Source organism: Dermochelys coriacea, chromosome 24 (assembly GCF_009764565.3).
Source record: "Dermochelys coriacea isolate rDerCor1 chromosome 24, rDerCor1.pri.v4, whole genome shotgun sequence".
NCBI classification, from domain to species: Eukaryota; Metazoa; Chordata; order Testudines; family Dermochelyidae; genus Dermochelys; species Dermochelys coriacea.
The window spans coordinates 12,608,447-12,631,043 of NC_050091.1; the positions used below are offsets into that span (position 1 = coordinate 12,608,447).

The window sequence follows — 22,597 nt, forward strand, 5'->3', positions numbered from 1 at the left end:
CACTTGGGACCCATGCACCAGCTCCCCCTAGTCTACAGACTGGTCCATTGCACCGCCGTGCATTGCACCAGCTCCCCCTAGTTTACAGACTGGTCCACTGCGCCGCTGTGCGTTGCACCAGCTTCCCCCAGTCTATGGACTGGTCATTGCACCGCCGTGCGTTGCACCAGCTCCCCCTAGTTTACAGACTGGTCCACTGCACCGCTGTGCATTGCACCAGCTCCCCCTAGTTTACAGACTGGTCCACTGCACTGCTGTGCGTTGCACCAGCTCCCCCTAATCTACGGACTGGTCCATTACACTGCCGTGCGTTGCACCAGCTCCCCCTAGTTTACAGACTGGTCCATTACACTGCCGTGCGTTGCACCAGCTCCCCCTAGTTTACAGACTGGTCCACTGCGCCGCTGTGCGTTGCACCAGCTCCCCCTAATCTACGGACTGGTCCATTACACCGCCGTGCGTTGCACAAGCTCCCCCTAGTTTACAGACTGGTCCATTACACCGCCGTGCATTGCACCAGCTCCCCCTAGTTTACAGACTGGTCCACTGCGCTGCTGTGCGTTGCACCAGCTCCCCCTAATCTACGGACTGGTCCATTACACCGCCGTGTGTTGCACCAGCTCCCTCTAGTTTACAGACTGGTTCGTTGCACCAGCCCCTAATTTATGGACCGGTCCTTTGCACCCCCAGTGGTGCATTGCACGAGAGCCCAGATCTGGACCATTCCAAGTATCAGCCCTAGATGGGGGGGGAATAGAGATTATTCCCTCCACAGCAAGGGTAAAATGGCATACTCCGTTGCGCATGCGCAGAACCCTCCATGGGGACCAAGTCGCTTCTGCTTCACCTCCTCCACACGGCGCAGGCGCATCGACTCAGGCGAGACTTCGCGTGCGCAAAGCCCCGAAGTTCGACTCCCCTCATCATTGCGCATGCGCAAGACCTCGCGACCAGGCCGCTCCGGCCCAGGGCGCAGACGTAAATGGGCGGCCCGCGCACGCGCAAAGACCCACGTCGGAGGCGCTGCCGGGGCCCCGCCCCCCGCCTCGCTCCCACTGCGCCCGCGCAGCTCGGTCCTGCCGCGGCGGCCAGACGGGACCGGCTCAGGCCCGGAGGAGCCGGTGAGCGACGGGCGGCGCGGTGCATGGCGGGATAGGGCGGGCCTCCTGCCCCTCCCCTCGGGGCACAGCGCCCCGGTGCATTGTGGGGTCGGACCCCTCGACCCCCCCCCGGTTCTTTTAGCCCTAGCCCAGTGCATTGTGGGATGGGACCCTCCTCCCCCCCGCTCCATATACCCCCAGCCCGGTGCATTGTGGGATGGGACCCTCCTCCCCCCCGGTCCATATACCCCCAACCCGGTGCATTGTGGGATGGGACCCTCCTCCCCCCCGCTCCATATACCCCCAGCCCGGTGCATTGTGGGATGGGACCCTCCTCCCCCCCGGTCCATATACCCTCAGCCCGGTGCATTGTGGGATGGGACCCTCCTCCCCCCCGGTCCATATACCCCCAACCCGGTGCATTGTGGGATGGGACCCTCCTCCCCCCCGGTCCATATACCCCCAACCCAGTGCATTGTGGGATGGGACCCTCCTCCCCCCCGGTCCATATACCCCCAGCCCGGTGCATTGTGGGATGGGACCCTCCTCCCCCCCGGTCCATATACCCCCAACCCGGTGCATTGTGGGTTGGGACCCTCTCCCCTAGTCCATATAGCCCCAGCCCATTGAGGCAGTGTCCCCCGCCCCTTGGTCCATATAGCTCCAGTGCAAGGTAGGTTTGGATCCTCACATTTCTCCTAATCTGTGTAGCCCCGGTGCATTGTGGCGCATTGGGGGGTCGGCTCCCCTGTGACAGAGCAGGGACTCCACGAGCGAGGCTCTCGCCCAAGCCAGGCTGATCACCGAGGGATGATGTCTGAAACACACAAGCACGCGGACGTGGGGGGGAGCGAGGACGTGATCTTTGAGGAGGAGGATGGGACTTCAACTGGTGAGGGCAGGGTAGCTGCTGGTGGGGTGGCTTAGTGGGGAGGGGCATTGTGGAGGCTGGGATTCACACTCCCCCTCCCCCTGGTCTTTATAACATCAGGCCCAGTGCCTTGTGGGCTTGGAATTCCCTGTCCCCTGGTCAATATAATGCCAGTCCCAAAGCATAATGGGGTTGGAATTCCCCCTTCCCGTGGTCCTGAGCTGCTGGGAGGGTGGTCGCACACAGGAGAGGGGCCCAGTGTGCTGTGATTGGACAACCTCTCATGCTAAACAGGGTCAAGCCTGGTTATGATTGGGGTGGGAAATCTGCCGTTCAACCCAGGGTGATGCTGGGTATATCCGTGTGTGTCCTGGGCTTCAGTCTTTTGTTTTTGGTCCTAAATCACCGTGCTGTGTGGTGGTTAAACACCCACCGTGTCCCACCCCAGAAGGGCCACATCTCAGTGCACAGCGTTCACCTAGTGCTTTAATAGGTCTTTGTCTCCACCCCTTTCCCCGGCTCTCTTTTGATTGGTCCCTGTGCTGGAAGGGGTGGAGCCCAGGGGTTGCTTGGTGTTGAAGCTCTCTGGTGCCATTAACCCTTTGTGCTCCCTGAGTAGCTGCCTGAGTGTGTGGGGAGAAGGGGGATTAGCTGCATCTTCCCCGTGCACAATCTCGTGCTTCCCAGAACAAGGGGCTCTGGGGAAAACGCCTATAGCTCAGGGACTGAGGGGCATGGGCAGAGCTGTGGGGAGCCCGGGGCTGTGGGTTGGAGTTGAGGGGCACCGCCAGTGGGTTGGGTGGGTGGGAAAAAGCAGCCTCTCACCTGCAGTGGATATTGCAGGCGTCTCCACGGTGCAGGAGGAAGAGGATGAATCGGAAGCAACCTCAGTGTCATCTGGAGAGAGCCGTCCATCCACGCCCTCTGCCAATGGGTACCCAGGTAGGTGGGCGGCTCTGCCTAGGGCCGGGCATCTCATGCTGTGGAGCTGGGAGCCAGGACTCCTGGGTTCTCCTCCGACGGAGATTCAGCAGAGTATTGCTACTAGCCAGACCCCTGTCCGGCGGCCCAGCAGACAGGCTCAGGGCTGGATGGGCCATGTAGGTCAGCCCCTTCTCTAGGGTTGGGGGGTGCTGGGGTGTGTGTTCTGGGGCTGCCCGAAGGCTGTGGCCATGTGGATCAGGGACAGTTTGCTGACACCCCCCCATCTCTCTCTAGGTCCCAGGAGCAAGGAGCTGAGGTCAGCAGTATCGGAGCCCCAGCAGGAGGTGGCGGCAGAGGAGGGGGATGCTGGCCAGGGTCGCTTGGGCTCCCCGCAGACCCCCAGCCCCGAGTGGCATGAATGCCCCGAGTGCGGGCGCGGCTTCGGCACCTCGCGGGCCCTGAAGGTCCATCGCAGCTACCACGTGGGCCGGAAACGGCCGCACACCTCCTCCAAGCCGCCCCCGCCCCGGCCGGCCCCACCCTCTGCTGGGGATCCAGAGGGCCGTGACGCCAGGCCTGTGCCCCCCTCACCCCGAGCTGGAGCCTTCCACTACATCTGCGCTGAATGTGGCCTGGGCTTCGCCTCGCCTGCCTCCCTGGAGGCTCACCGCTGTGAACATGGCTGGCGCCGCAGCCCCCCGGCCCCTCCCCGCAACAAGGGGCCTCCCGCCCCACCCCGCGAGGCCAATGGCGCCCGGGACACCGAGGGGGCAGACGGACCTTACCACTGCACCGAGTGCCCAGGCGAGTTCGGCTTGGTGGCGGATTTGCATGAGCACTACATGCTGCATGCCCGAGGGGAGCTGTAGCCCCCTACCTTGCTGTGGGGCCAGGGGGTGGGGAAAGTGGGAGTGAGATGGATGGTGACAGTGGTGTGATCTGTGGGTTGGAAGGTGGCGGCAGTGGGTTCCACAGGCTGGGGGTTGGTGTTTGCGGTGGGATTTGTGGGTTGGATGGTGGCTGGATGGGGATCTGTGGGAGGATATGAGAGAGCCAGAATGGTGGTTGTAGTGGGATCCACAGATGAGGGTTGGTGGTTGCCGTAGGATCTGTTGGAGTAGAAGAGAGGACGGTGGGTGCCGTGGGATTCATGGGTTGGGTGATGTTTGCAGTGGTTTCTGCAGGCTGGGGGTTGGTGGCAGTGATGGGATCCGGGGTCCTGAGCCTCTGAGACAGAAATGGGGGCAGGGGACCTTCCCCTCCCCTTTCTTTATTCTAGTTGATTTGTAGATTCAAGTGAATCTGACCAGGGCCCCAGCCACCCTAGCCCCATCTTTGCCTCCCCCCCAGAGCGGGGCCTGTTATCATCCCTCCCAACCTGCCCCCCAGACCTCAGAGCGGGGAGCCCCATCAGGGGCTTAGACCTGGCAATCTCGAATCACCCTTGGGGCTGCAAGATTGTGGAGCTGGAGGGCCCCGGACCCCCTTTCCCCTCCCTTGAGGGCCGTAGAGGGGGAAGGCCCCATCACTCATTTCCTGCCCCTCTGCCCCACGCAGATTAGGCCGGCAGCCACTCAGGTGCCTCTTCCACTAGCCCCGGGCGTGTTTGGAACCCAGCGCCCCCAAGGTTTTGGGTGGGACAGATCCCTCCTGCACTCCCTGTCTGCTTTGCCTTGGAGAGAGCGGGTTGTGAGGGGGCGAGCCATCAGCAGATTGATGAATATTAACGAGCTCATTGAAATAGCTGGGGGGGGTGGGGACCTTGTTTAATAATAAAAGTGATTCTGTATCTCTGCCGTACTCTGTCCCCTGCGCCGGTGTCTGTTGGTCTGTCTGGCCTGCACTGGGGGGGGCAAGTTGGGGGGACACCTGGCATCAGCGGCAGGGCTGGGGCAGGAGCGTGGGGAGGAGGGGGACTGTCTCCCAGGATATTTGGGCCTGTGCTTCCACTGTGACAGCGTCACGGCATCACCCTGCCGATGGGTAACAGCGGTGGGGACGCTGCACCTGGCTGCCCCCCTGCCAAGCTGGTGGTCAGGTGGGTGACAACAGTGGGCAGGCCTGCCCTGTGGCAGTGATACCGTGCCCGTGAGTGGCATTTTATTCAGGGGTGGGAGGGCCTGGGGCCCTGTGATGATGTCAGAACCAAGGCTGTAGCCCCTGGCTTCACTGAGAACTACAACTCCCAGCATGCACCTGGCTGGGCATTGTTCTGGGCTGAGAACTGCAAATCCCAATGTGCCACTCACCCAGCCTCTGCTCCTCTGAAAGAACTTCAACTCCCAGACTGCATTTGGTTCGGTCATTTCTCCGCTAAAAACTACAGCACCCAGCATGCACGTGGTTTGGGGGCGAGAGTGAGCGAGCACCCCTCAGGTGTGGAGCAACTGCCCCCCTGGGGGTGGGGGGGATTTGTGCACCAGGGGGCCCTGAAGCACCAGCTCTAGGTGCGGGACAGGGGTCCTTTCCCCTCTAGGGGGGACACCCTAGGCTGTGTGTCTAATTCATCTCTCCCCTCCCCACTGCCCAATCCCAGGGCTCCAGCCAGCCCCCTACCCCCTCTCCCCACCACTGGCCCAGGATCTGCCCTGGGAGATGGTGGCTAGGGGTGGCCCTGGCCAAGCTGCTTTATGGGGGAGACAGGCTGGATGGGACTGTTGTGCAAGACATGGGGCCAAGGCCACACATCTGGGGCAGAGCGTTCAGCGACTGAGTCATCCACTGCTGGCCCCTCCTAGCTTGTCACTATTCTGCTGGCTGCCCACCCTATGGCCAAGGTGCCCCCTGGGCTGCCCCATGCCCCCAAAGGGGGGAGGAGGAGGGACTGAGGGAGTTGGGGCCTAGGGATTGTCACTCTGTGGGGTCTCATTCAGGGCCTGGGCCCTACAGGAAGTCCATGATCCTATATAGCGCTTCAGGACCGAGGGCCCCCCTGCCCTATGGACCCAGTGCAAGGGCAGGGCCTGTGGGGGCAGCAGCAGGGCCAAGTGCAGTGACCAAGCCATGAAACCCTCCCTCATGGTTATGGAGGGGCCCAGGGCCCGTCTGCGCAAAGTCTAGGAGCATCAGAGCCTGAGGCTGCAGCTCCAGAGATAAGGGGTGGGAGAAGCTGGAGTCACAGCCCTGAGGTCCTCCAGATTGTGGGGGGACAGTTTCAGCCCCATGGGCTGTGGGGAGAAGCAGAGGCAATGAGACAAATCCTGGGATTGGTACATTGTCAAGAAAGGAAAACAAACCGCCCCGAGATTTTTCTTTAGAGGGGTAGAAGATGGGTCAACTGGAGGGCCGGATGAAGGGGCACCAGCTGAGCTGGTGGGGCAGGGCTGGGATGGCACCAGGCTGTGGGTTGGGATTGATGGGCACCCATAGAGTGGGGGGGCAGGGGGCAAGGCTGGGCCTGATGGAACATTTTGATTTGCTGTAGCTGAGATGGGGGGGGAGCACTTTGTGACAGGAAGTGAAGCTGCGTTCTGGACCAACACACATCCCTCAGCAGCTGAGGCCATCATCCCAACACCGCTGATCAGCTGAGCAGGGTCCTGGTGCCACGGCCCCTGTGTCACCGCCCTCACCCCCACCCCGCTGTGGGGCAGAGCTCACAGCTGGGAACTAGAGCCCTTGAGTTCTTGCTGCATCCCAGCCTCCTGCCCCGGGGCCAGCGCCCCCTAGAGGGGAAGGGGAAAGGCCCCTGGCCCATTCCCCTTCCTGATTTTGAAATCAGGATTTGCGGTTCCCACGTGCCCCCAGCAGCTGAAGGCAGAGCCTTTCCCATTCCCCCAGCCCTGGGGCTACGTGCACACACCCGCTTGTAGCCTTCCCCTGCCCTGCGGCCAGACCCGCCCAGCTCCAGTCCACCCCAGGAGACAGACACCCTGTCCTGTGCTCAGCTTCCAACTCTTTATTGTTTCCATATGAAAAATAGGACCTTCCCCTCACCCCAGTGCCCCCGCAGCCTGGTGGGGGAGCCTGGCTCTTTTCACCACCCCATGTCTCCCCCCTTCCGCTCCGAACTGCCGCCGAAAGCTTCCTTCCCATGGCTGCCCAGCTCCGCCCCAAAGCATGTAGTGAAGATGCACGCCCCCTTGGGGAGCGGTCAAGTGCCCCTGGCATCAGGTCTATGACCCTGCAGCACTGGACAGTTATACTGGTTAGCTTGGTGCCCACCCACTGGCATAATGGCCCTTCGTACTGGAGTAAGTGCCTCCATGCCAGGGGCTGCACTGGGATGACCATAGCAGGGTAAAAGTCACCCCCCCCGCTGACACGGCTTTTCCAGGGTAAGATCTGGGGATCCAGCTACACTCGGGAAGTCAGAGAGATCACGCCACTCTGCAAGGTAATGGCCCAGGGACCGGAGACACGGGCTCTGGAAAGCAGCCCGCCGCCCCAAGCACAGAAAGAGGACATGTTCAGGTTAGGTCCTCTCCTGCCAGGACTCCAGTGGGGGGCACTGCAGACTCCACCCGGGCTAGGGAGTGACGGCCAGTGCCGTGGAGTGCTTGGCTGCAGGGGAGGCGCGAGGGGTTTATGGGAAGAAGAGCAGGGTGTGTGGAGAGAGATGCTGTGAGGTGCGTGTGTCGCACACTGACACAGGGGGAGGGGGAGGCGTTTCAGAGGTACAGCCTGATCTCTGCAGCCCCTGAGCCAGCTAGGCCTCCCGCCCTGGGACCGGATAGGAGCCTGTGCTCCCTAGAGGGCACAGGTCCTGTGCCCCATTCCCCGCCCCCATGAGCTAGCCGGATGGGGCCAGATGGAGCTGGTGCCCTCTAGGGGGGAAAGGCCCCAGGTCCTGCTCCATCCAATCCGCTCAGTCCCATCAACGTCCTTCCAGTCCCATTCTAGCTCCACTTCCTGCCAGGCGGCGCCTGCTGTCCCAGCGCCCGGAGCCGATCGGAGAGGGCTTGGTGGCAGAAGAGGGGGACAGTCTGCTGCGGTCCCAGCTCTCCCCACTGGGGCTGGAGGGGGCGCTAGAGCTCGCCACGGGCGTGCCGGATGTAGTGTTCGTGCAGGCCGGCCTCCTGGGCGAAGCTCTCGCCGCACTCCGTGCAGGAGTAGGGGCGGGAGGGCAGCAGCTCCAGGGGGCGCTGGTGGGAGGCCTGGTGGCGGCGCAGGTTGGAGAGCTGGCGGAAGCTCTTGCCGCAGTCGGGGCACTGGTGGGGCAGGCTGCGGCCGGCGGCATGGCCCAGCTGGTGGCGCCGGTAGCTGGCGAGCTGGCCGAAGCGGCGGCCGCAGTGGGGGCACTGGAAGGCAGGGTGCGGGCAGTCGGGGCAGTCGGGGGGCGGGGCGGGGGCGTGCCCGCGCTGGTGGCAGATGAGGGCGCGGGAGCTCTGGAAAGCCTTGCTGCAGACGAAGCAGACGAAGAGGGCGTCACGCAGATTCTCCTGCACAAAGTCCTCGGGGTGCTCCCGTTTCATGTGTCGCTCCTTGAACTTCTCGTCCGGGAAGGTGATCAGGCAGTGGAAGCACTGGTTGGAACCCAGGCGATCTGGGAGCAAGGGGCGGGGGGAGGGAGGGAGAGCTCAAGGCTCCAGCCTGGGCTGACCCCCACCTGCAACCCCCTGCCCAGGCTGGGCTCCCCACGCCACCCTCCGCTGCCAGGATCCCCAGCGGCTTCCGACCTGCACACCCCAGCAGTGGGAAAAGGGAACGGGGCTCCCCTCCCTGAGGGAAGAGCCGGAGCCCTGGCATGGGGGGGATCTGGAAGCTGGGGTGCGGTTCCCCAAGGGAAGGGTCAGGAGCCCTGGCATGGGGGATCTGGAAGCTGGGGTGCGGTTCCCCAAGGGAAGGGCCGGGAGCCCTGGCATGGGGGGATATGGGGGCTGGGGTGCGGTTCCCCAAGGGAAGGGCTGGGAGCTCTGGCATGGGGGGATCTAGAAGCTGGGGTGCGGTTCCCCAAGGGAAGGGCCGGGAGCCCTGGCATTGGGGGGGATCTGGAAGCTGGGGTGCAGTTCCCCAAGGGAAGGGCCGGGAGCCCTGGCATTGGGGGGATCTGGAAGCTGGGATGCAGTTCCCCAAGGGAAGGGCCGGGAGTCCTGGCATTGAGGGGGATCTGGAAGCTGGGGTGCAGTTCCCCAAGGGAAGGGCCGGGAGCCCCGGCATGGGGGGATCTGGAAGCTGGGGTGCGGTTCCCCAAGGGAAGGGCCAGGAGCCCCAGCGCTGTGGCATTTAAAGCCCTAGAGAACAGACACAGGGAAAGGCTGTGAGCACCCCCGATACTTACAGACAGGGCTATTGCTGGAAGAGGCCTTGACCTTCCCCTTGGGGCTGGGCTGGGCAGGTTCGTCCTCAACGCAGATCGGTTCCAGGTCGGAGCTGGGGCACCGTGTCCGGGCCGGGGCAGCCTCCTGCTTGGCAGGGAGCGCAGGCCGCGCCGGGATCTCCTGCGGGAGCGGTTCAGCCAGGGGCTGCTTCTCTGCTGTGACTTCAGACATCTTCTCTCTGCGAGGGGAGGGGTGAGAGCACACTCGCCCCCTGGATCAGCCCTGTGGGCCCAGCTAGCTCCATTTCCCACCCCCTTCCTGTCCCCCCCAGCTCAGACCCACAGGCCCATCTAGGCCCCATCCAGCCCCCGCCCTGCCACCCCGGATCAGCCCCATGGTTTCTTCACCCCTCACCATGATGCACCTCAGCTTCCCACAGGGCCCCTCACTGCAGTGTCTTGGCCCCTTGCTCCACCAACCCCCTGCATTTCCTCCCGTCGCTCCCCCCAAAGAGCCCCCTACTGTCCAACCCTCTCTCAATGCAGGCTCCCAGCTGCCCCCCCCCCATGCAGGCTCCCCCACTCCACATGTACTCCAAAGGCTCCCCACAAGAAGCCACTACTGCCTGTGGACTCCTCTCCACAGGCCTCCCCTCCACATGGAGGCCCCCCCAACTTCTTTCCCCCCTACAAATCCTTCTCCCTCCCCCCACATGGAGCCACCCAAACTCCCCTCAATTCTTCCCATGGACCCCTCCTCTTCCCACCTCCCATGGAGTCCTCGCTGTCTAAATCCCCCTCTCATGGACTCCTTCGCCACCTTCATGTAGAGCCCCCGGCCCCTCCCCCCACAACACAAAGCTACCCTCCCCATAGCGCCTTTCTCACAACCCTCATGTGCAGCCTCCCAAAGCCCCTCAACCCTCCCCTCCCAAAGCCAGATCCCTATGGACCCCCTCAGCCACCCCTCTCCCCATGGAGACCCCCCTCAGCCTGCCCTCCCCCCACGGACCCCTCCCAGCCTGCCCTCCCCCCACGGACAGCCCCCTCAGCCACCCCTCCCCCCACGGACCCCTCCCAGCCTCACCTCCCCCACGGAGACCCCCCTCAGACACCCTTCCCCCCACGGACCCCTCCCAGCCTCACCTCCCCCACGGAGACCCCCCTCAGACACCCTTCCCCCCACGGACCCCTCCCAGCCTGCCCTCCCCCCACGGAGACCCCCCTCAGCCTCCCCTCCCCCCACGGACCCCTCCCAGCCTCCCCCCACGGAGACCCCCCTCAGCCACCCCTCCCCCCACGGACCCCTCCCAGCCTCCCCCCACGGAGACCCCCCTCAGCCACCCCTCCCCCCACGGAGACCCCTCCCAGCCTCCCCCCACGGAGACCCCCCTCAGCCACCCCTCCCCCCACGGACCCCTCCCAGCCTCCCCCCACGGAGACCCCCCTCAGCCACCCCTCCCCCCACGGACCCCTCCCAGCCTCCCCCCACGGAGACCCCCCTCAGCCACCCCTCCCCCCACGGACCCCTCCCAGCCTCCCCCCACGGAGACCCCCCTCAGCCACCCCTCCCCCCACGGACACCCCCCTCAGCCACCCCTCCCCCCACGGACCCCTCCCAGCCTCCCCCCACGGAGACCCCCCTCAGCCTCCCCTCCCCCCACGGACACCCCCCTCAGCCATCCCTCCACGGACCCCTCCCAGCCTCCCCCCATAAAGATCCCCCTCAGCCACCCCTCCCCACATGGAGACCCCCCCTCAGCCACCCCTCCCCCCACGGACCTCTCTCTCTCTCTCTCTCTCTCTCTCTCCTCCGCCCTCGGCTGTTTCGCCTTCCTGTTTCCGATGCCCACCCAGCCAGGACCCCTCCCTGTTTCCGGTGGGGCTGCCCCTGCCCGCGCCTGACCCAAGCTACCACCCCCCGGGACTGCTCCCTTCCCTTCCCCTCTTACCCCCATGTGGGCTCCCCCCCAACCCTGCCCCCGGATATGGGTAATTTTACTCAGGCATTCATCAGGGCAACCCAAAAGACAGGAGGACGCGGGGTCCTTCTGTCCCCAGCGTCGCGCTACTCCGGCAGGTGCGTGCGCATACGCGTTGAGACTGGCGCGAGGCAAGTGGACTGCGCATGCGCAACATAGATCGTGCGCCATGGCTCCCACGCTTATAGGTTCCACTCATTGCGTCGCGGCAACGATGCTAAGACTAAAGGTCTGCGCATGCGTGATACTTCTTGGGGGCCGTTAGTCACGCGCATGCGCAGTCCGCCGGGAAAGCATCTCCAATGAGGGGCGAGACAATTTAGGGGCAGCTGCAGGTTACGGGCTCCTGCGGGAGGCGACCCACCATGATATCCCAGGGTGCACCGGGGCATGGAGAGGCCTCGTTCCCAGCGCGCACCGAGGCATCCACCCCCCCAAATTCCCATGATGCACCGGGGAATGGCGTGCCCCCATATTCCCAGAATGCACTGGGGTGTTCAGCGCCCCAACTTCCCAGAATGTACTGGGGCATGGAGATCCCCAAATTCCCAGGGTTGACTATGGTGCCAGGACCCCCAAATTCCCATGATGCACTGGGGCATAGAAAGCCCCAAATTCCCAGGGGGCACCAGGGTGTCCAGAGCCTCAAATTCCCAGGGTGCAGTGGGGCATCCACTGCCCTGCTGCAGGGTGGAGGTCAGCAAGGGCGCCCCCTTTCCTCTCCCAGGCAGGGCCAGCCCCAGTGTGGCCCTGGGGTGGCGCGGCGCTGCCAGCAGTGCCCCAGCCAGCAGCCACGCTTTCATCGTTAAAATTTTTCCATCAACACAGAGCAAAGGTCCTGTCCGAGGCTCCATTTTATTTCTGATTGAAGGAAAATAGACAAGAAAGAACTAATACGAAGTCTGCACTGCGGAGGGCCCCGTGTGTGTGACCCTGGCTATAACATCAGCTTTGTTGAGCTCAGTAGGGCACCCCTAGATGGGCAGGTCGCACCTTATTCTCACTAGTGCAGGACACAGGAAAGAACCATGCAATGACATAGCTGTATAATCACACTCAGCAACCCCTGTGTCACACAGCCTCCCTGGCTGTCTCTCAGCACCAGGAGAGGGATCCCCACATAAACAGCCCCTGAGCCCCACCCCAGAGGGGGCTGCATCTCAGCACTGGGTGAGGAAATGCTCTACAAACAGCTCCCTCCCCCTACTCCTTGGCATAGGCTCGGCGCAGCATCCGCTCTGCGTCCTCTGTCATCTCTACCAGAGCCTGTGTCAGCACCCTGTAGGTGGCCTCCAGGGAGATCTCGGGCTGCCCCGCGGCCCCGTGGCCCCAGTAGGGCACCAAGCTCCACATCCGGGAGGAGAAGGGCACTGGCTTAGTGATCTGCTTCAGCACCTGCTTCGGGTCGGGCTGCTTGAGCCAGGGGCTCCGGATCTCGGCCTGGAGCAGTCTGGCGGGCTTCCCTGTGGCTTTGGCCACCTGGGCCAAGGACTCCTCAACCAGGCCCAGCTCGATGGAGAAAGCCGAGGCTGCGTTGATGAGGCTGGTGGCCACGTCTGGGCCAGGTATCTCTGCAGAGTAGAGGCAGCTCTGCAGGGTCTTGTGCCAGACGTCCTTCATCAGTGCCTTGCTCTTCCTCCTCACCAGGCGGCTCAAGGCCATGGGGATGGCCTTCTCCAGTGCCTCCCTCTTCAAGGCTGGGGCATCGTTCTCTAGGGCCGCCCGGAGGGCCGGCAGGTCGTAGGCCTCGCGGAGAAGGCTGGAGACGAGGAAGACCCTTGGGGAGCTCATGCCATCCTTCTGGAGGGCGTCCACGCAGCTGCTCCGGATCTCCTCCACGGGGCCAGGCTCGGGGCCAGGTTGGGCGTCCACATCCACCTTGGTCCTAATGAAGAAGAACCGCTTCCCGGCCGCGCTGACGGCCCGGGCGAGCTGGCTCTGGGCGTGGCGGTAGCGCTCCGAGGCTGTCAGCAGGAAGAAGTCGTAATGGGACAGATCCAGCCGCCCCACGTCCTCCTCCGTCACCCCCACTCCCGGCAAGTCCCACAGATACAGGTTGGGCACAGTGGGGTGGGCGTAAGCTGTGGCTTTCTGGGTAGTGGCTGTCACCCCCATGGGGGCTGCCCCTGGCTCCCTGCAGCCCACCCCCCTCAGGGCGTTCACCAGCGCCGACTTGCCCGAGCCGGCCTCCCCCAGCACTGCCACGTCCAGCCGGATCTGCGAGGGCTCCTCCAGTGCTGAGCAGATGATGGCAGGCACCTCTGTTAGTCTCCCCGTGGCGCAGGCCTGGTACAGCTCCTGGATCTTCCCCGGGCTCACGGCCCTCAGGTCCTCCAGCTCCCCATCATGGGCCCTGCACAGAGAGGACGGGACAGGGGGATTGGAGCCCCTCTGCTGTGCTTTGGGTAGAGAGGAAGCTTGTACCTGGTGATAGCGGAACCCAGGACACTGGGGGTCTGGTCCCAGCTCAGCCACAGACTCCCTGTGAGTCACTGCCTCTCTCTGGGCCTCAGTTTCCCCACCTGTATAATGTGGGAGAAGGAGCCTTCTTTTGTCTATGCAGATTGGAAGCTCCACCTCTTGGAGGACATGGGGCAGGGACTATGTGTTGGGCGGGGTCCATGCAGCGCCCCCCAGTGGAGCCCCTGATCCCGGGCGGGGTCTGTGCAGCGCCTGGCACAATGCGGTGGGGGGGTCTGTGCAACACTTACTGTGATGAGGCCCCTCAATACCCAGTGTGGAAGTTTTACTGCAGTTTCTGTTAAAAAGCTGATTTTTCAAAGTGCTGTAAAATTTTCCCAACTCCCCTTCCAGAGCCAGAACCCAGGAGTCCTGGCTCCTGCCCCGCCCTGCCCCGCTAGACCCCACTCCCTTCCCCAAGTTGGGGAGAGAACCCAGGAGTCTTGGCTTCCGGCCCCCCTGCTCTGACCTGCTAGACCCCACTCCCCTCTGAGAGCTGGGGAAAGAACTCAGGAGTCCTGGCTACTAGCCCCAACCCGCTCACCTCTTCAACTGGATTAGCTCCTCCTCCAGCTTGTCCTGGAACTGGCTGAACTGGTACCTGTCCGTCTCCAGGCCCGAGACCAGGAAAACCCTGCCGGTCTCCAGCCCGTTCTTGGCCAGCGCCTCGGCCACCCCCTTCCGGGCCAGCGCCAGTGCCTCCGCCGAGCTGTACCGGGCCCGGAACCGTCTCTTGGCCGTGTGCATGTCCAGGTCCACCTTGGTGCGCACCACATAATAGGGCTTCCGCTTCTTCTGGAAGGCCTTGAGGAGCTGCAGGTGGGGATCTGCCGGGCTTCCCTCGGCCACCACCAGGACCAGGCAGCCGTACTTCCCCAGGTCCCCCAGCCGCTTCGTGTAGTCGCCCGGCTTCTCTGGCTCCTGGAAGCCCGGGAGATCCCACAGTGCCAGGTTGGGGTAGGTGGGGTGGGTGTAGCCGGCCGGCTGCCCTGGGGGCTCCGGCGCCTGCTGGAAGAAGGCCTGGGGGTCGTCCAAGCCGGGGCGTTTTCCCATGAGGGCGTGGATCAGCGTGGTGACCCCGGCGCCCCGGCGGCCCACCACAGCCACGTCGGCCTTCAGGGCATTGACCGAGTCCACCAGGGTCTGGAGGCGGGCAGCAGCCGTGCCGGGGTCCTGGGCTTCGTAGTGGGCCTGCAGATCCCGGAGGAAAGCGTCGTCCAAGCCCGCCGGGGCTGCCATGGCCACAGCTGCGAGGAGAAGCAAGCTGGAGTCAGGACTCCTGGGTTCTCTCCCTGGCTCTGGCAGGGGAGTGGGGTCTAGTGGTTAGTGGGGTCGCTGGTGGTTGGGGCGGGGAGTTAAAGTGGGGTCTAGTGGTTAAAAAGGGGGCAGGGAGGTGAGCCAGGACACCTGGGTCCTCTTGGGCTCTGGGAGGGGTATGGGGTCCAGTGGTTGGGGGGGACGGGCAGGGAGCCAGGACGCCTGGGTTCTCTGGGAGGCTGGTGGTCAGGATGCCTGGGTCCTCTCGGGCTCTGGGAGGGGAGTGGGGTCCAGTGGTTGGGGGGGGGGGGGTGGTCCAGCCGCTCACCCGCAGTGGGTCTCTCCAGGCCGAAGGGACAGCGGGGCCGGGAAACAGAAACCGACACTGCGGCTCCTCCCCGGGGGCCGGGCCGAGCCGAGCCAGGCCGGAGGGGGAGGAACCGGGAGAGACGCCGGCGGAGCCGTGAGTGCGGGAGGGAGCCTTCGTGTGACTCCCCCACCCCGATCCATCCCCTGCACCCCCTCCCCTGCACCTCCTGCCCCATCCCCCGACCCCCTAATCTGTCCCCTGCACCCCCGATCCGTCCCCTGCACCTCCTGCCCCATCCCCCGACCCCCTAATCCGTCCCCTGCACCCCCGATCCGTCCCCTGCACCTCCTGCCCCATCCCCCGACCCCCTAATCCGTCCCCTGCACCCCCGATCCGTCCCCTGCACCTCCTGCCCCATCCCCCGACCCCCTAATCCGTCCCCTGCACCCCCGATCCGTCCCCTGCACCTCCTGCCCCATCCCCCGACCCCCTAATCCGTCCCCTGCACCCCCGATCCGTCCCCTGCACCTCCTGCCCCATCCCCCGACCCCCTAATCCGTCCCCTGCACCCCCGATCCGTCCCCTGCACCTCTTGCCCCATCCCCCGACCCCCTAATCCGTCCCCTGCACCCCCGATCCGTCCCCTGCACCTCCTGCCCCATCCCCCGACCCCCTAATCCGTCCCCTGCACCCCCGATCCGTCCCCTGCACCTCCTGCCCCATCCCCCGACCCCCTAATCCGTCCCCTGCACCCCGATCCGTCCCCTGCACCTCCTGCCCCATCCCCCGACCCCCTAATCCGTCCCCTGCAACCCCGATCCGTCCCCTGCACCTCCTGCCCCATCCCCCGACCCCCTAATCCGTCCCCTGCACCCCCGATCCGTCCCCTGCACCTCCTGCCCCATCCCCCGACCCCCTAATCCGTCCCCTGCACCCCCGATCCGTCCCCTGCACCTCCTGCCCCATCCCCCGACCCCCTAATCCGTCCCCTGCACCCCCGATCCGTCCCCTGCACCTCCTGCCCCATCCCCCGACCCCCTAATCCGTCCCCTGCACCCCCGATCCGTCCCCTGCACCTCCTGCCCCATCCCCCGACCCCCTAATCCGTCCCCTGCACCCCCGATCCGTCCCCTGCACCTCCTGTCCCATCCCCCGACCCCCTAATCCGTCCCCTGCACCCCCGATCCGTCCCCTGCACCTCCTGCCCCATCCCCCGACCCCCTAATCCGTTCCCTGCACCCCCGATCCGTCCCCTGCACCTCCTGCCCCATCCCCCGACCCCCTAATCCGTCCCCTGCACCCCCGATCCGTCCCCTGCACCTCCTGCCCCATCCCCCGACCCCCTAATCCGTCCCCTGCAGCCCCGATCCGTCCCCTGCACCTCCTGCCCCATCCCCCGACCCCCTAATCCGTCCCCTGCACCCCCGATCCGTCCCCTGCACCCCCTCCCCTGCACGTCCTGCCCCGACCCCCTAATCCGTCCCCTGCACCACCCTCTATCCGCCCCTTCGCCCCCGTCCCCTGCACCCCCAGATCCATCCCCTGGGCCCCACTCTGTCCGCCTGTCCCCCTGGGTCCCCCGATCTTTCACCTGATCTTTTCACGATCAGACCCCCCTCCGTCTGCCCCCTGGACTCCTCTGTCCGCCCCATGCACCCCCGCCCTTGCCCCTCCCCTGTCCCCCTGCACACCTGATCCATCCCCCTTCATCTCTCTTTGTCTGCCCCATGCACGCCCCTATCCACCCCCTGCTCCCTCCTCTGTCCCCCTGCACCCCCCGTCCGACCCCAGGCACCCCCTATCCAGCCCCCTGGACCCCCCGATCCGTCTCCTGCACCCCCCCAATCCATCCCCCTGTACTCTCCTCTGTCTGTCCCTGTGCACCCCTTATGTAACCCCCTCTGTTTGTCCATCCTTGTGCACACCTCTCTATCTGGTTCAAGAGAGGGGCTGGGATCAGGGCGGGGTGGGTCAGGGTCAGGAGGGGATGGGATGTCAGGGGTTGGGAGCGTCGGGGTAGGGGACCGACCCCTGGAACCACCCCCCTGACAATCCCGTCTCCTTCTGTCTCTGCAGCACCCAGATGAACGAAGCCCCGGACCCCGAAATGCCCCTGCAGGCCCCGACGGACGCCTCGCCGGGCTCCCCAGACCGGGGCGATGTCTCGGTCGTGATTGTGGGAGTGCCGGGCTGCGGCAAGTCAGCCCTGCTCAACGCCGCACGGGGCCTGGCGGAGGACGACGCCCGTGCGGCCCCGCTGGGGGCCCCGGCTAGCTCCGGGGGGCCCATGCTGTACCCTGACCCAGCCCAGCCCAACCTGCTCCTCTGGGAGCTGCCCCTGACGGAGGGCGAGGGGCCGGCGCGCTGGCTGGCCGAGGGGGACGTGGTGGTCCTGGCCACCGATGGGCTCTTCAGCGCCAGCCACGTCCGTCTTGCCCAGGAGGCCCGCGGTGCCGGCAAGACGGTCCACTTTGCCCGCACGAAAGCTGACCTGGACCTGCACACCCTCCGGCGGCTTCTGGGCGGGCGCTACGACCGGGCCCGGGCCCTCAATGCCCTCCGGGCCGCCTGCACCCAGTCTCTGGTGGCCCATGGCCTCGGGGAGCCCTCGCCCGTCATCTTCCTCGTCTCTGGCCACGAGCCCCAGGAGCTGGACGGGCCCCTGCTGCGCCAGGCTTTGGTGGGAGACGTCAGGGTGTACGAGAGGTGCGGCTTGTTTATTGTAGGGTCTCCCTGGTGGGCTGCTAGAGTGGGCATGCTCGGGGGAGGTAGGGCTGGCTTGTTATTGTAGGGTTTCTTGAGGAGGCGGCTTTGGTTGTTGCCGGGGGAAGGGCCTCAAGTGGGGTTTTATTGTAGGGTCTCTTTAGAGGGCTGCATGCAGTGCTTGGGTTCTTTTTATAGGGTCTCAGGTGGTTTGTTATTTTAGGGTCTCCCAGAGATTCCAACACCCAGACAGTCCCACCCATGTCTCACACTCACTGGTCCCCCCACTCCTCACCCCAAGTCTCCCCTGCTCTGCCTCCCCCCCACTCCAGCCCCTCTCCCCGTACTCCCCGGTCCTTTCTTACTCTGTTCAGTCCCCCCCAGCATCTCATGCCCCTTATATCCCCCCCCGGTGCCACCATTGTCTCACGCCCCCATGCCCCCCGGTGCCACTCATTGTCTCACGCCCCCTGTGCCTGCAGGGTGCTGCACCCGGTGCTCTCCGGCTTTGAGCAGATCAGCGAGCGGGAGGTGGCCGAGATCCAGGAGGCCTATGAGCTGGGTGGCCTGGCAGAGGTGGTGACCCGGGTCCAGTGCAGCCTGGAGACCCTCTGGAACGCCCGGCTGGATGTGGCCATCACCGGGGAGTCGGGGGCCGGCAAGTCCACCTTTGTCAATGCCCTGCGAGGCCTGGGCGACGAGGACGAGGGGGCGGCCCAGACCGGTGTGACTGAGACCACGGCCCAGCCCACGGCCTACCCCTACCCCGGCTACCCCAACGTGACGCTGTGGGACCTGCCCGGCATTGGGACGCCCAGCTTCCGGGCCGACTGCTACCTCAAGGCCGTGGAGTTCCCTCGCTACGACTTCTTCATCATCCTGGCCTCGGAGAGGTTCAAGGAGAACCACGTCCGCCTGGCCCAGGCCATCGTGGAGCAAGGCAAACGCTTCTACTTTGTGCGTGCCAAGGTCGACAACGACCTGGAGGCCACGCGGAGGAGGAAGAACCCACCCGAGGAGGAGGAGGTGCTGGAGGAGATCAGGAGGGACTGCCGGGAACGGCTGAGCCAGGCCGGGCTGGGCGACACCAAGGTCTTTCTCCTCAGCAGCTTCAAGATAGAGAAATACGACTTCCAGGCCTTCGAGGACACCTTGGAGCGGGAGCTGCCTGGGCACAAGCGTCACGCCTTCCTCCTCTCCCTGCCCAACCTCTCGGGGGCCATCATCGAGAAGAAGCGGCAGCTGCTCCACCAGGAGGTCTGGAAGGTGGCCTTGGTCTCCAGCCTGGTGGCCGCCGTGCCCTTGCCGGGGCTGGCCTTCACCTGCGACGTCTCCATCCTGCTGAGGAAGCTGGCTGCCTACCGGCAGGATTTTGGGCTGGACGCGGCTTCCCTGGCCCGGCTGGCGGAGAGGGCCGGGAAGCCGATGGAGGCGCTGCGGGCCGAGGTGCACAGCGTGCTGGGGCGCGGCATCAACAAGGAGGTGGTGATTGGGCTGCTGGGGAAGGCCACCGGTGGGGGCTTGGTGGTGGTCAACTTCTTCTTCCACCGGATCCCCATCTACGGGGCACTGGCCTCCGGGGGCATCTCCTTCCACACCACCTACTCCATGCTCAGCCAGTGCCTGGAGGAGTTGGCGGCTGACTCCCAGCGGGTTCTGGTCAAGGCCTTCGACAGCGAGGTCTGAGGGGGCTTCCAGACAAACTAGGCGATCCCCTCCCTCAGTTAAGGCAGAATGGCCATGTTATTGTAGGGTCTCTTGGGCAGGCTGGGGCCATGTGCATTGCTTGGTTATTGTAGGGTCTCTCAGGCGAGCGGGGGGCCGCGTGTACTGCTTGGTTATTGTAGGGTCTCCTGAAAGGGGCCTCCACTCCCAATCCTCTTCTGAAATCTGTGGTTCTTCCCCCCCCGGATTCCCATGGCTACCGTCTCAGCCCAGCCACCCTTATAGCAACCGCCTCGCTGGGTCAATGGGCCATAGCTCCACTGTCGTCAATGGGGCCAGGTCCCCAGCTGGCCCCGATTCCCTAGCGTGGTGCTAGGGGGTGCTGTGCTGCCGGGGGTGGGGTTGGGGGCGATTCTCCTTGCAGTTCTCCCCCCACAGCACCCGAAATCCCCGAGGTCGCTAACACAGACCCCGTCCCTGCCCTGCCCCATGGCTGCTCCGGCTCATGCAGGGATCTTGGTGTGAAGCAGGCCCACGGATGAGGCCTCTCCCAGTCCAGGGGTGGGTCTGACCTGGCTTGTGGGGCTTGGGTCCAGCCCAGTTCCCTGGCTTTTGGGGGGCACTGGGACAGCCCTGAAATTCGGGGGGGGTGTTCTGCATGGGGTCCTGATGGTCCTTGAAAGGGGCAATGTTGGGGGGGTGATTCCTTCCATAGCTCTGCTAAGAACACCTGTACGGTGTATGGAACACCTGTACAGCACCTAGCACTACCGTAACGCTCCTAATAAATAGCAATCGTGATATACCACAGCCAGTGCTACTGTACTGCACCTAATACAGTGGTTTTCAAACTTTTTTTCTGGCAACCCAGTTGAAAAAAACTGTTCATGCCCACGACCGAATGGAGCTGGGGATGAGGGGTGGGGTGTGGGAGGAGCTCAGGGCTGGGGAAGAGGGTTGGAGTGCAGAGGTGGGGCCAGGAATGAGGTGTTCAGAGTGTCGGAGGGGGCTCAGGACAGGAGGGTGGGGTGGGGAGAGGGTCAGCGCTCTGGGCTGGGGCCGGGGATGAGAGGTTTGGGGTGCAGGAAGGGGCTCTGGGTTTTGGGGGGCTCTGGGCTGGGGCACGGGATTGGGGCACGGGCTTACCTTGGGCGGCTCCCGGGCAGCGTTGCAGCTGGGGTGTAGAGGCAGCTCTTCCCAACTGTCTTGGCACCGTGGACCACACTGCTCCCCAGAAGCAGCAGGTCCGGCTCCTGGACGGAGGCATGCAAATGGCTCCGTGAGACTTGCCCACAGGCATTGTCCCCCAGCTCCCATTGGCTGGGAACCAGTGCGGAGCCGGTGCTTGGGGCGAGGGCAGCACGCGGAGCCCCCTGGCCCCGTCCCGCTACTTAAAGGGCGCAGGGTGGTGACAGACCAGGTAGGGACTAGCCTGCCTTAGACGGGCAGCACCGCGACCCAGTGCCTTCCATTTCGTGACCCAAACCACTGACCGAAAAAATAGCAATCGGGATGTACCGCACCCAGCACTACCGTAATGCACCTAATACATAGATGCTGTACAGCACAATGGCTAGCACCATGGGTCCTGGGCCTGGACTGACGCTACTGAATGCTACCGTAATGCACCTAATAATTAGCAATGGTAATGCATGCCCTCCGTCTGCGCAGGGGCTGGATCCTTAGCCCCAGAGAGAGACAGAGTCTGGTGCCCGGTTCCTGTGTGTAGGACAAAGGTCACGTCATGGAGAATCCTCCCTGCCCCTGGATCTCTGCCTGGCTCCTCAGCCAGGACTCCTGGGTTCTCTCCCCAGCTCTGGGAGGGGAGTGGGGGCTGGTGGTTAGAACAGGGGGGCTGGGAGCCAGGACTCCTGGGTTCTCTCCCTGGCTCTGGGAGGGGAGTGGGGGCTGGTGGTTAGAGCAGGGGGGCTGGGAGCCAGGACTCCTGGGTTCTCTCCCCAGCTCTGGGAGGGGAGTGGGGGCTGGTGGTTAGAGCAGGGGGGCTGGGAGCCAGGACTCCTGGGTTCTCTCCCCGGCTCTGGGAGGGGAGTGGGGGCTGGTGATTAGAGCAGGGGGGCTGGGAGCCAGGACTCCTGGGTTCTCTCCCCAGCTCTGGGAGGGGAGTGGGGGCTGGTGGTTAGAGCAGGGGGGCTGGGAGCCAGGACTCCTGGGTTCTCTCCCCAGCTCTGGGAGGGGAGTGGGGGCTGGTGGTTAGAGCAGGGGGGCTGGGAGCCAGGACTCCTGGGTTCTCTCCCCGGCTCTGGGAGGGGAGTGGGGACTGGTGGTTAGAGCAGGGGGGCTGGGAGCCAGGACTCCTGGGTTCTCTCCCCGGCTCAAGGAGGGGAGGGAGGAGGAAGAAGGAGTCACTTGCAGTAAAGAGCCACATTGTGCCTCAATAAACTGACCTTCCCTGAGACTCAGGCTATTTTTAGGCTGCTCTTTCCTGTGGGGGGAAGGGGGAGCAGTTCGCACACATCTGATGGCTGAATTACAATCGGCCCCACATCACCTTCCCTGCCCCACTGAGCCACCTACCCAGTGCCCCCTAGCACCGGCCTGAAGGCCAGGGGACAACCCCCCACTCCACTCCCTGCAGCACAGAGCCCCTGAGGGGACTGAAATCAAGGCCCCGATTCTGCTCTGATTCCTGCTAGACCAGTCTGCCCAGATTCTTGGCATCACCTGGGGAGCAGCCGTGCCCTTCTCGCCTGGCACCATGGGATGCTGCTGTGGGTTTGACGTTGCATGCGGGGGTTGGGGACAGCGAATCCCAGCAGCAGCTCCTGCCTCTGGGTGCTCAGCCAGGCCCTGTTCCCCAGCCAAGCCCCCCTGCTCTAACCACTAGTCCCCACTCCCCTCCAAGAGCTGGGGATGCAACCCTCCATGGCATTGGCCCAGGCTGCCAGGAGCTTCCCCAGCTGCCCTGCAAGGTGCCCCTGGTGCAGTTATGGGCCCCACCCTGGGTGTAGCAGGGATAGGGTTAAACACGCCTAGGACCCAGGTTCTGTATTTGCCTGATATAGGATCTGGGTCTAGTGGTTAGGGAGGGGGGCTGGGAGCCAGGACTCCTGGGTTCTCTCCCCAGCTCTGGGAGGGAAGTGGGGGCTGGTGGTTAGAGCAGGGCGG

The 22,597-nt window shown here is 64.5% G+C and overlaps 4 protein-coding genes across 11 annotated transcripts; 2 read left to right on the plus strand and 2 right to left on the minus strand.

The window, feature by feature from the left end:
* The first annotated feature begins 770 nt into the window (after positions 1–770).
* LOC119847778 (replication initiator 1-like) lies at positions 771–4,684 on the plus strand. 2 transcript variants are annotated; one of them, XM_043502043.1, is made up of 5 exons: positions 968–1,119; positions 1,190–1,208; positions 1,821–1,992; positions 2,815–2,913; positions 3,190–4,684. In XM_043502043.1, exons 1-5 carry the CDS (start codon positions 983–985, stop codon positions 3,762–3,764), a joined length of 1,002 nt encoding a protein of 333 aa, XP_043357978.1. In that variant the 5' UTR covers positions 968–982; the 3' UTR covers positions 3,765–4,684. The 2 variants fall into 2 exon arrangements, with proteins under 2 accessions (XP_038238774.2, XP_043357978.1); XM_038382846.2 differs by lacking the exon at positions 1,190–1,208 and having other exon boundaries at positions 771–1,121; positions 1,812–1,992.
* Positions 4,685–6,778: 2,094 nt separating this feature from the next.
* Positions 6,779–11,262, minus strand: ZNF576 (zinc finger protein 576). 7 transcript variants are annotated; one of them, XM_038382836.2, is made up of 4 exons: positions 10,877–10,921; positions 9,627–9,630; positions 9,116–9,335; positions 6,779–8,380 (listed from the first exon to the last, which is right to left on the minus strand). In XM_038382836.2, the coding sequence occupies exons 3-4, from the start codon at positions 9,324–9,326 to the stop codon at positions 7,863–7,865; spliced, it is 729 nt and encodes a 242-aa protein (XP_038238764.1). In that variant the 5' UTR covers positions 9,327–9,335; positions 9,627–9,630; positions 10,877–10,921; the 3' UTR covers positions 6,779–7,862. The 7 variants fall into 7 exon arrangements, with proteins under 7 accessions (XP_038238764.1, XP_038238760.1, XP_038238762.1 ...); XM_038382832.2 differs by lacking the exons at positions 9,627–9,630; positions 10,877–10,921 and adding an exon at positions 11,189–11,262 and having other exon boundaries at positions 9,116–9,333; XM_038382834.2 differs by lacking the exons at positions 9,627–9,630; positions 10,877–10,921 and adding an exon at positions 11,097–11,246 and having other exon boundaries at positions 9,116–9,333.
* Positions 11,263–11,912: 650 nt separating this feature from the next.
* LOC119847948 (interferon-inducible GTPase 5-like) lies at positions 11,913–15,281 on the minus strand. Its single transcript, XM_038383213.2, has 3 exons — positions 15,122–15,281; positions 14,081–14,783; positions 11,913–13,429 (listed from the first exon to the last, which is right to left on the minus strand). The coding sequence occupies exons 2-3, from the start codon at positions 14,773–14,775 to the stop codon at positions 12,280–12,282; spliced, it is 1,845 nt and encodes a 614-aa protein (XP_038239141.1). The 5' UTR covers positions 14,776–14,783; positions 15,122–15,281; the 3' UTR covers positions 11,913–12,279.
* LOC119847949 (interferon-inducible GTPase 5-like) lies at positions 15,102–20,328 on the plus strand. Its single transcript, XM_038383215.2, has 3 exons — positions 15,102–15,256; positions 17,180–17,809; positions 18,289–20,328. The coding sequence occupies exons 2-3, from the start codon at positions 17,187–17,189 to the stop codon at positions 19,490–19,492; spliced, it is 1,827 nt and encodes a 608-aa protein (XP_038239143.1). The 5' UTR covers positions 15,102–15,256; positions 17,180–17,186; the 3' UTR covers positions 19,493–20,328.
* The last annotated feature ends 2,269 nt before the right edge of the window (positions 20,329–22,597 follow it).